The 15,279-nt window shown below is 33.6% G+C and overlaps 1 protein-coding gene across 3 annotated transcripts in view; it reads right to left on the bottom strand.

Moving 5' to 3' along the window:
- LOC126743564 (cilia and flagella-associated protein 47-like) overlaps positions 1–15,279 on the bottom strand; it is a 54,992-nt gene that overhangs the window by 25,315 nt on the left and 14,398 nt on the right. For all 3 annotated transcript variants that reach the window (XM_050450708.1, XM_050450710.1, XM_050450709.1), the window contains 6 exons: positions 13,560–13,993; positions 13,175–13,508; positions 8,889–9,407; positions 5,378–5,623; positions 5,058–5,324; positions 4,661–5,005 (listed from right to left, as the gene is read on the bottom strand). In XM_050450708.1, the coding sequence (XP_050306665.1) occupies positions 4,661–5,005; positions 5,058–5,324; positions 5,378–5,623; positions 8,889–9,407; positions 13,175–13,508; positions 13,560–13,993 (2,145 nt within the window). The remainder of the gene's footprint in view (positions 1–4,660; positions 5,006–5,057; positions 5,325–5,377; positions 5,624–8,888; positions 9,408–13,174; positions 13,509–13,559; positions 13,994–15,279) is intronic.

Here is a 15,279-nt window from a genome sequence, read left to right as displayed (position 1 = left end):
ATTACTGTTTAATTCTGGGTTGCAGTTTCCCAAATTCTAACAAACCCAACAAAGGCTATTGTCTCTGATTTTTACGGTTATCAGTTGGCATTATTTTTTAATCTTCATTGGTTATTGAGCCGTCTGTGTATTTTGCCTGTGCTTTTAATATTGTGTATATTTTAGTATTAAGGAATGAAGAAATCGATTTGACCTATTAAACGTTTTCTATTTTACAGCTTACAGCTTTTATTTACTCTTGTTCTATGGAGATATGGATTGGCAGTAGATCCAGAAGTAACTCCATCTCCCTAGAGGTTGTTCTTATTTCTCCGGTTATACACAAGCCACAGGCATGCTAGTCTTTGGACCTTCCGCAGTGTCCTGATTGCTGTATCTTGTGAATTTTTTTCAGTAACGCTTATTAACAGTAACGATTAACTAATAACTGATTAAATACAGCTTTTTCTTTAATCATATACCTAATAAACCTACATATAAAAGTTTAAATTCTAAATTTGACAGTTTAACATCAAGCAAAACAATACACATTGCAAACACCCCAAAAACAGATTACATTTTTTGTTAAATAACAAAAAATAGAAAAATTATTACAGTAAATAAATAAATAAAATGATCCCAATACCAAAAATTGTAATAAATTACTCAAGAAAACAACCATTCAAAAAGTTAAAAAAGAAGAACCTAAATATATACAGGGTAAGTCGGGAGGAACCCATGAAACTCCAGGTGAGTATTATATATATGAGAATAATTAAAAAAAACCCATAATATACTCTTGCATAATATGCAATTCTCAAATAAAAAACAAATGTTTTCAAAATATAGCGTAATTACAAAGAAACAAAATTTTCTACATTAACATGGTTTTAATTATAGCGGTGTTTTAACAAATGTTCAAAAATACTTCGAATAACATTCTACTAACATTCTTTACTTCGTCTGCGAAGGGCTCTTTTTGCTTTTCTAACTGATTCATGCCTTTCTTCTGACAAACACTGCCGCATTTGTAATGCGTTGAATTAGGGTTCGGACATGTCGAAGATACATGGATGAGCGCGGTGGAGGTCGTGCTCAAGGCTTACATCGATGAAGCGTAGATGTGAATATACCGAAGATGCCTTTCGTTCAGTGTTCTTTAGGGTTTTTTCGGGCAAGTTAACTTTAAATTATAACTATGTATAGAAGGAACAGTAGTGACGACAGTGATTGCATGCCTTTAAGTGAAAAGTGGTGAATCATTTGTAATTTCTCAAATCGCCAGTTTTCATCTCATCCTATAAACCGAAAAAGGCAGTACCTAGGAAAATACCATCATTTATTTAAAGGGATTTCACTTATATTTCAGAAACACCAATTAGACAGACTTTATGCTTCCATTAGAATAAGTCTAGATACATTTCAATATATTTTTGATAATACAAAAATGAAAATTGAACTATACAATTATTGCAACTATCATACAAACCCTATTTCAGCTGAAGAAAAACTGGTAGTGATTTTAAGGTAAGTAAACTTTTGATTTATAGTTTAATTTACCTAAATGTAATGTTATTCACATCTCAACAAGAAATTGTTAAGCTTCGGCGAACTTCACATGGCTTGAAAATCAACAATAAACCTGCACTTTACCACGCGATGGACAGCTCAATCGCGATGCAAAACAAACTACTCGCTCTTAATGGCGGTGAGGGTGAAAGGATGCAATATCTTTGGTATGTGCGATCTCATAAGAAAATAAAGGTTTGTTTTGACATCGATATAGCGATTTTTTAAACCAGTCCCACAAACAATAGTCCAATGGTGTGAGGTCTGGAGATCTTGGAGGCCAACTAATAGGACTACCGCGACCAATTCAGTAAAGTATCGGTAACAGTAACGCAAGTTCTGTCGTGACATTGACCATACCACACTCCCTATTTATCGAAAATTTATGCTTCTATTTGTGTTTGAGTTGTGAGTGTTATTGATACCATCACAGGTGAATGTTTTGCTTTATTGGTAACAAGTATACGCGATACAATAGGATTATTATTTATCCATCCACAAAATTGCATATGCCTAACATAATGTTCCGGTTGTAGGTGCTGTACACACTGTACATGGTATGCATATAGGTCTTGATCGCGGAGCGTGTTCTGCGGAATGACCAATGATGCCATGTTGCATCATCTTCTACCAACTTCAGAATATTTTCTGCTTCTTTTGAGCCATGTCGAGTGGCTCGAACAGATGTTATGTTAGTAATGGATAGAGTTCCGGTCTTGTAAAGTTTATTAAAAACTCTTAAAAATATATTTTTGTTCGGATTTCTTTGTTGTGGAAATCGTCAACAGTATTCTTAAACAGGAGCTGTAGAGTTTCAATGTAAAACAAATTAACAAAAACCATATTGGCATATTCTAAATTTGATAAGATGTGTGGTATTTCATACGACTTTAATTGTACGAACTCGAGAATAGGCGCGTCAAACCGTAGCCGATCGATAGTTCTAGCCTGGACATTTATCCCCGCTTCCATCGATACCTCACAACAGAAGCCGAAATCATGCGAGGCGCCGACCGCATCGCGATGGCAAAAATTCCGCGCTGGGGCACGTATTTTGCATTGATTCGAAATAATATTTTACTGCAGTTATTATTGTAGTTTATAATAAGATTATGCATTTAAAATTTTAAACTACCAAACTATTTTGATACTCGCTTCGAGTTTTAAAAAGAATAAAAATTCGGTATTTAAATTAGGTGGGTAAATTAACAATTTTAATTTTAACTTACATTTTACAATCTTAATTTTATTTAGAATAATGCCTATCTCTTGCTGCATTCCTGTTTAAGCTCGGAAAAAATTAAAATGGATTTTACATTTTTTTTTTTGGTTTTTTTTGATTATCTTCCGAATCATTCAAATTTTCGATTTTTTAAATAAGCAACAAAAATTTGGCGTAGGTACCTACCTAATTTCGTTTTCGGCATTAACATTTTTACGAAAAAGTAATACAGCAATGCAAAAACTTTCCCATAGCAACCAAGATAACCCACAAAAGTGTCAAAATAAGTTTTTGAAAATTTGTTTTCTTTTTCAATAATCTTTAAAACCACATAAAATATAATATATATTTTTTTATATGGCATATTCTTTTACAAGTAAATAATGTGCAACTTTGGGGTAAATTATCCATTTTCGTATTTTGAGGGTAGACGAATTTGAAACACCATTTATGTATATTTTTCCAATAAAATAAATAATAAAAAATATTTAAAACATTTATCATATACCTAAAAATACGTAATAATAAAAAAAAATATTATCTTGTAAAATGTAAAATATTAGGTCCCGCGGTATCTCCACTTCGTCGTTCCACTGTACGGCGTGCGCCACCAAATCTCGGCTTCAATTTTGACGCTACGAAACCAGTGTCACGGCTAGAAAGGTCGATCGGCTACGGCCAAACACACTGACACTGAGACTAGCACATGTTAGAACAACAAAACGGACCAGACAAAAATATTTGCGATAAACAGTAAAATCTTTAAAACATTTTTATTACGCTATAACTTAAAATCAAATGACAATCAGATAAGAACATAGGAACATGAGTTCTTTAAAATGATTTTCACGTGTACGATACTTACATGGGGTTTAGTGCGTTTCTAAAAGTAGTAGTAGTAGTACCAATAAAGCAATTTTTTCTACTTTTCAGTAGAAATGATGTAAAGCTCATAGGTTTGTATGTCTTTACCGTTTGACCTAAAGTTCTAGTACGTACACTAGACAAGCCTTTCTTGTACTCATAACCCTTAACCATGTAGTAGGGATGTAGTCTTATAAGATGCTCTAAAGATTCTACATAGGTATGACCGAAGGACAATTATATCTTTATTTTTATGTAGTTGAAATTCATGCAGCGCCAATTTCGTACTCCCATACTTAATTATTAATTTAGCAATCTTTCAGTCAGATTTAATTGGTTCTGTTTGTCTATTCTATTTCGTAATGAAGGTCGAGTCTAGAAAGTGCAGATATAAAGACTCTTCAAGGCTCTCTTCTGTAGACTTTGTAAGAATCCCATCGGTTTTCTTTATACCTAGTTCGTTTGGTAGACTCCTCTTTGTCAAGAATTCTTTGTGCTCTAGCACAAGTGAAAATATCTGCGATTTCCTTTGTACCTTTATAATAAAGTTAATAATTGACATATTTTCTTATTTATTGACTCTTCGGTTTCAAATACTTAGAAAAACGGAATAATAAATTAAAAAAATATTTTAACTGCCTGAAAAATGCGTTCTTGCTATTTTATGGCGGCCTCTATCATTTCCGGTGCTTCTATCTGCAAATTCTTCATCCGAGTCGGCTTATACTAATAAAATACTATCGGGCGCAGTCAAGTGGCATCTAAGGAGTCAGGAAGAAATTGGGTTCTGGATTGATTTGACTATCCGGAAGATTTAAAAAAAATGTGTTTCCCGATCTCGCAAATGCCGGTTTTCGAACCAATCACATTTTTGTTAATTCCATATATTATATGAAAAATATTCACATAAGTGAATATTTTTTTCAGTTTAAACAATGACGAAAAATTATAAAAAATTCACAAAATATTGAAATTGAAAAATGGAACAAAATCAATATCTTTAATATAAACATGCCATATTCTTACCTCCTGAGATGTTCCACTAACATTCTCAATCACAAATTCGTCCAACACTTTCTTTGGAGTTTCAAATTGAAACTCCAAGTCGCTAAACTTAAGCCACCTAGATCCTGCGGTGCATAATATTTTCAAGGTTTTCAGCTTTTCTGAAACCGGTCGACTTATACGACTTTTATAAGGGCTTTCTTCCTTTCTCATATAGGTATCGCATAAAACGCTTTCTTTGACATTTAGCTCCACGGGACCAAAAAAATTATTAAGCATATAAGGGAGATAAATGCAATAAACCACTGGTTCTTGAGGGTGAAACTCTAGATATAGGTCACGACGCTCTTTTGAGGCTAAATTTAGCTAAAATAAGTTAGGTTTTAATTTAAGGTCTATAGATATAAAACTTATTTACAGATTTATCAGTGATACATTCTCCTGCTCTAGTTTTAATATCAAACTCAGGATAATCTTGAAGCTGAAAAGTGACCAAGCTTGCAATATCCCCAGTGTTCATTATTTTAAACGGGATACTAAGGGTGGCACCGCTGGGAATTTTTGGAATTTTTAATAAATCTGGTTTGAATGATATTAAGGATGACACCACATTACCCTTAATGGTAATATCCTTCTCATATTCAGATTGTAGGATTAGCTTAACTGGAATCGTGAATTCGACTATCTAAAACAATGTAATATTTGTTTCAGCAGTACTGTACAAAAAAATTAAAGTACCTCTTTAAATAGAACGGTGACAGCCAAAGTAACATCCCCTTTCTGTAAAATTATTGCTTTCGAAGGATTAATTGTTAGCTCAGGCACAGAAAAATCTTGTTCGTATTCAATAGTTAGTGTAACAAGTTGGTCAGACCTATTAAACACAACCAACTCTTGAGTTATTGGAGTATTTAATGGGATATCCTTGAACGTAAGAGTTTCATTGCTTACTTGAACATTAGCTTTCTTATGACTGAAACGAACCTAAGAAATAAATTTTGAAATCTATCAGTCGTAGTTGGCTATAGCCGTTGACGTTTTGCTGATCATGCTAGCGGCTTATTTTCTGTACAACGTTAAAAAACTCAGTAGGGTGAGTCTTTGCAATCTTGGAAGTTAAAAAGGAAGAGTTTGAGGTAGGCTATTGAAACTCTTTGTCCAAAAAATTGCTTTAGAAGAAGTTGGATTTTGGGGGTAGTAGCTGGAAGGGCAGTTTTCATGCAAGGCAAGTGTTGTCTTAAAAATTCAGAGATTGGATGGACACAAAGTCAATGGTCTCAAATTATGTTTATTTTTTAAAAAACGATTACACATGTTCCGCCCTAAGGCATCATCAGATCTAAAAGAAAATAGAAAGCAACCCTAGTATAAAAAAGCAACAATGCATAGACACAAATTACAATGTTGAGATATGACTTACCGGTAAAGCTATTCGTTTAACACCACAAACATTTAAGTTAAAACAAAAAATTAATACATAAAAAATAAAGCTGACTGTGTATTATATAATGTTTTGAATTTGGGAGTTGTTTTGTTACATGCGTCTAGACTTGGAACTGACTAGTAAGTAGTCCTTTGGCTGTGTTTTGGATATGGAAGGGGTAACTGTGGGAGAAGTTATTGTCAATTTTAGTTAAAAGATCTTTTTCTCTTCTTTTCCTCCTTTCAAGCAAATATTACAGCAAGAATTGCAAAATATCATTAAAATATTAAAGAAAGAGATTCTTTAAGTATTAAAGTACGAAGAACAATACTTTTCGAAACAAATAAATAATATTTATACTGCAAATATTGCAACTGCTACCGACGGGGTCTGTGTGACCCGGCGTTAGTGTTAATACGCACTTCCTATGTAACCTTGGTGGTAGGGGAGCTGTACGTCCAGCTATTCTCCTATTAGTGCTTCTCTCGGAGATATGGTAGGTTTTGTTGATTTTGCCAAATTCGAAATAATTACGTAGTTGGGTCTCCGTGACCCGTCTGTAGTACTTACGTAAACAAAGTGTTATCTCATTACACAGGTATGTACTCGTTTTTGCTATTATTTTTTGTGTAAACTTTTGTTAATTGTTTAGGCAATTTCTAGATTTAAATTCAGATATGTTATTTTACTGATAGACTTTTTTTTCTAGGTAAAATGGCTTCTACAAGCAAGCAGCTAACTTCAGCGGAGCTGGAAGACATTCTAAATAGCGAAGAGTTTTGGGAAGAGTTGAAAGATGTAAATGAGGTGGCAGAAACTCTTCAAGAAGTAGAAAATGGATCGCAAGCCGCACAAACATTATTTGATCATGCAGGCGAAAGTGATTACGACGAAGGTGACGACGAAATTTACAGTGAACACGATACGGACAGTGAATTTGAGACTGAATCTGTGCAAGAAAATACCTCGTCTAGTGACATCGAAATTGAAAATGCTTCGAGTAACCAACAGCCACTTTCAACATATCAAAGTCAGCTTGGTATGGAAAAGATTCCACAAAATGGGCCAAAGAACCTCCACAAAGATCTAAGGTAAAATCCCATAACATTATTAGGGTTTTATCCGGACTGAAAGGTCCTGCTCGACAGAAGGAACCATTGAGCCCCTTAGAAGCTTGGAAATTGTTAATAACTGATGAAATGTTGAAAATTATAGTTGAGCACACAAATACAAAACTTGACATAATAGCCTCAAAATACGCCACCTTCAAACGACGTAAAAACTCTCACCAAAAATTTGCTTCATTGGTAAGACAGATAAAATTGAGATAGAAGCTTTCATCGGTCTTTTATTCATGCAGGGTATATTTAGGTCAGGCCATGAGGATTTAAAATCATTATGGGCAACAGATGGAACTGGGAGGGATTTATTTAGATATACAATGTCCCTTGCACGATTCCTCTTTTTGTTAAGCTGTTTAAGGTTTGACAATTATCTTATAAGGTCCGAGAGAGTAAAAACTAATAAGCTAGCTGCAATATCCGATCTTTTTGAAGCTTTTGTGAAAAACTCTCAGCAGAACTATATTCCAGGACCTCACGTAACTATAAATAAAAATGCCGGTTCCGTTCCGGGGAAGATGTGCATTTAGAATGTACATACCTAATAAGCCTGCAAAATACGGGCTAAAAGTGCAGATCTTGGCCGATTCCCAAACACACTATATGTATAACGCTGAGGTCTATACTGGAAAAAATATCCAACATGAAAAAAAATCGCCATTTTCACATCCAACTGATGTCGTTCTTCGGATGATCAAACCTTTGACCCCTGATTGAGAAATCCAACCGAAATGTCACTGGAGATAATTGGTATACATCAATGGAGTTTACTAATGAGTTAAAAAAACAAGGGATTACCTATGTAGGTACAGTCAAAAAAAATATAAGCATGATCCCTCCAGAATTTTTACCGGACAGAAAAAGGTCTGTTAAATCTTCAAACTTCGGATTTACATCGGACAAAACAATAGTATCTTTCGTCCCGAAGAAAGGAAAATCTGTTGTCTTAATATCGTCAATGCATCACGACAGCACTATTGATGGAAGTACTGAGAAACCTAAAATAATTATGTTCTATAACAGCACCAAAGCAGGTGTAGATGCTTTAGATGAAAAATGTGCAACGTATTCCACTTTTCGGCGAACCCGTCGATGGCCAATGGCAATTTTTTACTGTATTTTGAATGTGCCTGGTGTAAATAGTCGTATAATATATCAGTTTACACGTGGAGAGGAAATAACTCGCTACAACTTTCTGAAACAACTAGGTATTGCACTATATACTCCACATATGAAGCAAAGACTTTACAACCAAAAAGTTCCCCGGAGATTTCGTTGCATCGCCGTCGATATCTTGGAGTAGATATGGAGGATACACCTACACAACCGCCAACCCAAAATTTATCAAAGAGAAAGAGGTGCTCAATTTGTCCTGGAAAAAAAGATAGGAAAACAAATACATGTTGCATTGTGTGCAAATTACCGGGTTGCTATCGACAAGTCAGAGTGACCCGTCGATAGCAGTTGCGGGAAAACTATTTGTCAGTAACAGTTACGGGTTAATCCTTATATTGAATGATACCACTTAACTGAATCTTTCACCTTATGGATGCATGGATGGACGTTGAAGCTATCTCTCTCTTTAAACCTTTAACTTCTATAAAAAAATTCTATGATTTTCAATTTAAAATAATACTCTAGCAAGCGCCAGGATTATCAGCAAAATGTCAGCGATTCATATACTGAAAATTTTTCTTTAACAAACCTCGATAAGTTCTTTGCATCCACTCTCAGAAATAACAGATATTTCCTTAACAGGACTGTAGCCAACTGTAGGATTAAAAGTAATCGTTATAGCCATGTTTCTTTTAGAAGGAATTACTCCAGTTCGGGGAAAAGCTTCCAAATGAAAGAAGGCAGTGTCAATAGTAAATCCCACGTCACTATTAATGGGGTTTCTTAGTTCCAAAATTGCTGTTTTCTCAGTTGGTATTATGTTAATGTTCTTGGTTACACACTGAACAGTGTTCGCCACGATTGTAGCTAACACCGTCACAACCAGAACATGAAAAAAATTAATGTGAATAAACACAGGAATATGATATGTGCCCCCGGGCTCTGAATGGAAAATAAACTCCACCGTATGTTGGGAGTTTGCTTCTAGAATGAACTCGTGGTCAATAATGCTTATGGAACGATATTTGGGTTTGACTAAAATGTGCACGGCCATTTCGTTTTTGTTTTCTATGGTGAATTGATCTGAGCATTCTGTAAAGGCTGCCAGCTAAAAAGAGATTTAAAAAAATGTAGTTAAAATACTTTACTTTGTGCCTGTAATTATAAATAAATAAAATAATGCTGACTTCATTTTTTGAACTATTGATTATCTTAACTATATTTGCGTCAGCGAGTGTCAATTCGCAATTGAATGGACATGTTTACTAGAAAAAGCATATGGTTTATGCAAAAGTATAGGCCATTCATATTAGGTCGGAGCTACAAATGGATTCAGATTGTGAAGTACAGGAGTGATTTATAGTTCCTCTAGGAGAGTTTTTAATTTTAAGTCCTAACTAAGGTTCTATTGGAAGAATCCAGTTTTGAGCAATGTCATACTTATTCTCAGATAGGTGAGACTTGACTAAGCCAACGTCCGTCTGGCTAGTCCTTATAGTATATCTACAGAGAGGAACTAAATAGAAAGCTTTCTTGACCTCAAGATTTAACTCAAAGATTTTAAAAATGAAAGACAATACTAATAAAACAAGGAGCAAAGAAGGGACAACAAGGTTTAGCAAACGTTTATAAAATTACAAGACTAACAGAGCAAAGTTGTTTTGGCCAGGTGAATTAAAATACTTCTGAAATATTTCCGGAAATCTCTTCAATCATCTCTTAATGAGGCTTCAAAATTACGGTATCAAAGATGTTTACCTAATTTTAATTTACAGAAATGGATTGATTTTAAGATAATGATTTTAGATCGTATCAAGTTCCATACTTCTTCCCTTCTTCCCTTTTAATCTGGTTCGAGGGAATGCTAATAGTAATATGAAAAAAGTGATTATTGAAATTAGGAATTGTGAACTCAAACACGTACACGTACGTGCACGTGTTTGCACAAATACGTACTAAAGACGTATTTTGTACGTACTCCACAACATAATGTACGTAGACAGTACGTACCCCAAGAGACGTATTACGTACTATGGACGTATATAGAAAGTCCACTTTCCGCAGGATTCTACTTCATATGTACGTAATTCTAGGACTTTTTAAGTCATGTTTTGGACATAATATGACGTATTTAGATTGTTTACACGACTTCTTTTTTTGTGTGGTGAAATGTATTTGAGAGAAAAAATAACTCATTTATGAAAAACTGAAAATATATTGATTATAAAAAAATACATACAAATATAAAACAAAACATGTGTATGTCTAAAAAAACAAAACAAAAAATGAACGTTTAAGAAAGTGCATAAAACAAATATCATTATTGTTCTTCACAACTATTGTGGAATACAGTCTTCAATTTTCTTTGTGCTTCCAATACCTGCTTGTAGTGCTGAACTTTAAAATAATATTTTAAAATAGCAAATTATCAAATAATTAATATAAATGCTCTTACCATGAATTGGGCTAGATCGTAGTAGATCCTTCCTATCACTGCGTGAACAGTAAAAGTTAATTTAAATGTAATAAGAAAATATTATTTTAAGCCGCATTTTGATAAATCCTAAATTCACGGGAGTGTAAACTTCCCTTCGTCGGCCTTAAAAGCCAACTAAAAGAAGGGAATGTTCTTGCTTGCTAGGTTATTAGCTTTGCTACTAGGCAATCTGCCAGCACGATTTGGAGATTCGGGAAAACCGTCGGGTATGTACCCTGTTTCCCGAATCGATACCTTTCACAAAATTTAATACTTAAATAGTAAAACGGCAAGGAGTAGGAAAGGGTTTTAGAAAGGAATCTGAAGGATAGGAAAGGAAAATGAACGACTACGTGTTGACTGGGTGAAGGATGACGCGGAAGTGTGAAGGGAATGTTCATTTTCGCATCTGCCACTTGTCTTAAACACTGTCAACAGTGTCAACTCTCTAATGTTGCCAATTACTTATTTGACAGTCAGTGGGGACAACAAAAACACTGGGTTGCTTTTGCGATTGATCTTGATAATTTTGATATATTACTATGACAAATACTTCATTATCTATAAATATAAGGTGTTTTGAAAATAAATCCTATACCTAATCACTTTTCGACCAGATCAACATGTAAATTAACTAAATGTATAGGGTATGTTAGTCCTTTGGAAAGAGGGAATCTCGATTTGACAGTTGTTGTCTAATTTGTATCGAACTCGTTGACTTTTTCTATCAGAGCAAAGAAGCATGGAAATGGTAATTTTTAATTTAGAAATATTGAAAATAAAACTAGAACCATAGAATTACTTAAAAATATGTATATTTGAAAAAAATCTTTCCTAGCAAATAGTTTTCTATACAGTTTTTCTGTATAGTTTTATATGTACATGTATGTGCGTCAGCGAGACGTAATTCATGTACGTACGAACTACGTTTTCAAAAGAACGTACTTTATTTTATATACTTTATTTTTATAACAATGGACGTATGGACCTAAATATGACCTAAAAATTACGTACCCAGGACGTATGATGCTGTTTGAGAAGAACGACTCTTGTACTTTGATTCTCTCTTGTAGATTGAATAGAAACAGATCAAAAACAGAGAACTCTATCGATGCCAATTTAAAACTGACAAAGTTCATTTGAATAGAAATATCTAGAAAGAATAATGATCAACGAAACATTAGTTAAAAGGTATTGGATGTAAAATTTAGAAGAAGAAGAACAAATGAAGATGACAAATAAAAAAAGTTATAATAAAATATTGCAAAAGTTACATAAAAGTGAGAGTAGGATGAATTGGAAGGAAAATAAGTAGCAGGATATACTGATATCAAAGGTAACGTGGTGCGGATTCATTATTGACCATGATGATGAATTCATTTAGATTCCTCGAAGAAAATCATTTTCTATGACAAGTCACATTTTTAACTAAACTTATATGTCATTAATCAGAACTGCCGAACTTGAGGTTCTGAAAACCCTCGTAGAAAGAAATATTTAGATTACCTGTATGCTAATTTTTTAGCATTTTTAATACTGGACTTATAACGCCTTGACGAAAATGTCTGTTCCTCATATTCATTCAACCATTCCACGACATCTTTTTCATGTTTCTTGTTGCCCCTATACAAATTTTCGGTAACTTTTATCAGTCTCTCCATAATTAATTAATTATTACACTCCAATATTGCACGAATTGTAACGAAGTAATATTGCACTGTAATACTGCACGAACAGAGAACGCATTAACGGATTGTTGACACGTGGTCAGCCTATTTAATAGAAAAACAGCGCCAACCACATTGCAACAATCCGACTTGTGTTTTAGCACAGTCCAACATTCTGACCCTAATTTTGGCACTTCGCATTTATTGGCGAAACGAACTTAAATCGACCAATACATCTCCATTTGAACTAGCGGAGTGCTTGGAACCTCAGCAGGATAAAATTCATGTGAAAGAAATATGTTTCCAACAAGCCGATAAAACCATCTATACAGTACGCCAAACAGTGGTGTTACTTTAAATCAAGTTTCCAGACCCTGTCGGCTTGGCAAAGAAAATTGCTCATCATGATAATGCAATCTAACGTCAATAAGCTTCTTCCTGGGTTATTTAAAGGAAACATATATGTAAACAAGCCAAGCGTCAAACAGTTTATTAAAGTTACATGTCTTAATGAAGTGATGTGATCCGTTATCGGTGAAATAGAACCACATGAACATGTTGTCTGGAATTTTAAGAAACAAATGACCCTATATCAGATGTTTCATGGTTACTACAACTATTTTATTTTTAATAGCAACTGTTCCTACTTACGTTAAAATACAAATGCTCACTTAATTCGAAAATAAATGTGTTTTACTTAAAAATCCTTATTATTGATTATAAAAGTCTTACCCGACCAAGTTGAATAAAGGGTGCAGACACGATAACTTTCTGAAGCTCATACGGTGTCAATGGAATAAAGAGATTATGTTCTTGCTTTTTAGTTTGAGATTGACAGTCTTTATTCTTGTATTTGTATTCCAGTAACAATCTTTTCTTATTTGTAGTTTCATAATCATCAAGGCTCTCTAAAGTTAATAGAGGCTTTTTTTTAGAGAGATTTCTGATGTAATTTAAATAATAAGAATCTTTAGTGTCTTTTAGACGTTGTTGTTCTGGAGTCAAATCATAGTCCACGTCTACGGGGGTAATTAGTCTTGGAAGTTGAGTGAAAATAGTTTTACAGCTAAAAGATTTTAATAAATATACTTTAATAAACATATATAAAATTGCTTACGGTATAGGATTTTTCCAGGGCCTCAGCACTTTTGGACGATCATTAGGAAATGCTATTAGAGCATCGTTATTTTTATTAAATACCACCAACTTCTCATCAATAATCGCAGTCTTCGGCATTTTCATATTTGTATTAAATCTTACGTCTTCAACTAAATAGCCAACCTCGTTATGGTTTTTCGGCACGATACCCGGCAAGAAGCCAGGTTTTCGTTGCTGATTTCCCTTATATTCCCTTTCATAAGTTACAGTATATAGCACCGGTAAATAAATAGTTTTTAACTTAATAAAAGTTTGTTTCTGCTGAAATAAAACATCGAAAGCAACTCTCGTTTTGGCATCTCCAATGGCGGTGGGTTTCACTGTCAGGGTGGCCTGAACGATTTCTTTAGGGGGAAGCACAAAGGTTACTGGGTCAAAATCTATATTTGCCACCTAAAAGTTTAAGGTTTTTGTTAACATGATGATTTATATTTATAAAAATATAAATGTGTTATTGGATTATTGTATCATTAAATTGTCTTAATTTTCTTTCAGTTTTTTCTCTGCTGCTTCTACTTGCCTGTTTGGTTGACGTTATTCACATTGTGTTTTTTTTAGTATTCATTTACATTTTAAAGCCTCTTGATTTTAGAAGGATTTTTTGGCCTTCAATTCTTTATTAAAAGTCTTACATTATTTACTTCAATCTTAATACTTTTTCTATATGTGGCTGTAACTTCATTCCGAATTTTGGTTTATTGACTCAGTAATACCCGAAGGCGGCTTGTGGTTTATTTAATGGGCGGTCAAATAATAATGTCTTTTTAAGCAATTTTATTAATCTATGTATTAATTCTACATGTTATTTTTTGTGCCATTGTCCCTAGTATTTTCGAAAGAATTAAAAATAAGATATTTCCTTAAAATATACAGTGACCGCCTAAAGTTCCGCATAAATTCGATAAAAATTAGAGACATGATTTTTTGAAAAAACGCTCGGACCCGTTGATTTTTATTTTAAGTTGCGCATTATTTCACATAAGTTTTTGTATACAGGGTAAAACAAAAAAAAGATATGACGTCATCGGGTATTTTTGTAAAAGGAATGCTATATTTTTTATTGCATTTATGAAATATAGGTGAAATTCCAAGCAAGTTTCGTATAACACACATTATCTCAAAACTCAACTGTTTGCGAAATATTTACATTTAAATAACAAGAAAACAAATAAGTACGTCTATTTACAAATTAAGGTAAAATCGAGGATGAAAATAATGTTATAAACACTGCCAATTGTTTCTATTTCCACGGTTGCACTTGTAAAGAATCTCTATTTTCGAATGTCACTGTCAGTTTGAAAATTAATAGTTTTTATCAGAATGAATTATGGCTGATTTAACAAAAACTCCCCAATACCCAAACCATCCTATTTCTCAATCAACAGTTAGCCGAATAGAGCACAAATTCATAATTTCAGGTCATGTTAGGGATTTGCCAAGATAAGGCCGTCCAAAAATTTCTGAAGAAACAAAATTAAACGTTCTGCTCCCGTCAAAGAAAATCCAAACAATGCAACTTCACAAATTTCAGTTGATAATAATATAGGCTGAACGTCAGTAAGACGCATCTTAAAAGCAAATGAATACCACCCTTACAAAATTAGACTAATACATGAATAAAATAAGGACGATCCTAATCGAAGAAACTAATTTTGCGAGCAAATGATGAATATTTGCAA

Source organism: Anthonomus grandis, chromosome 13 (genome assembly GCF_022605725.1).
Source record: "Anthonomus grandis grandis chromosome 13, icAntGran1.3, whole genome shotgun sequence".
Classification (NCBI taxonomy): Eukaryota; Metazoa; Arthropoda; class Insecta; order Coleoptera; family Curculionidae; genus Anthonomus; species Anthonomus grandis.
This window is presented reverse-complemented; position numbering and strand designations above follow the sequence as displayed.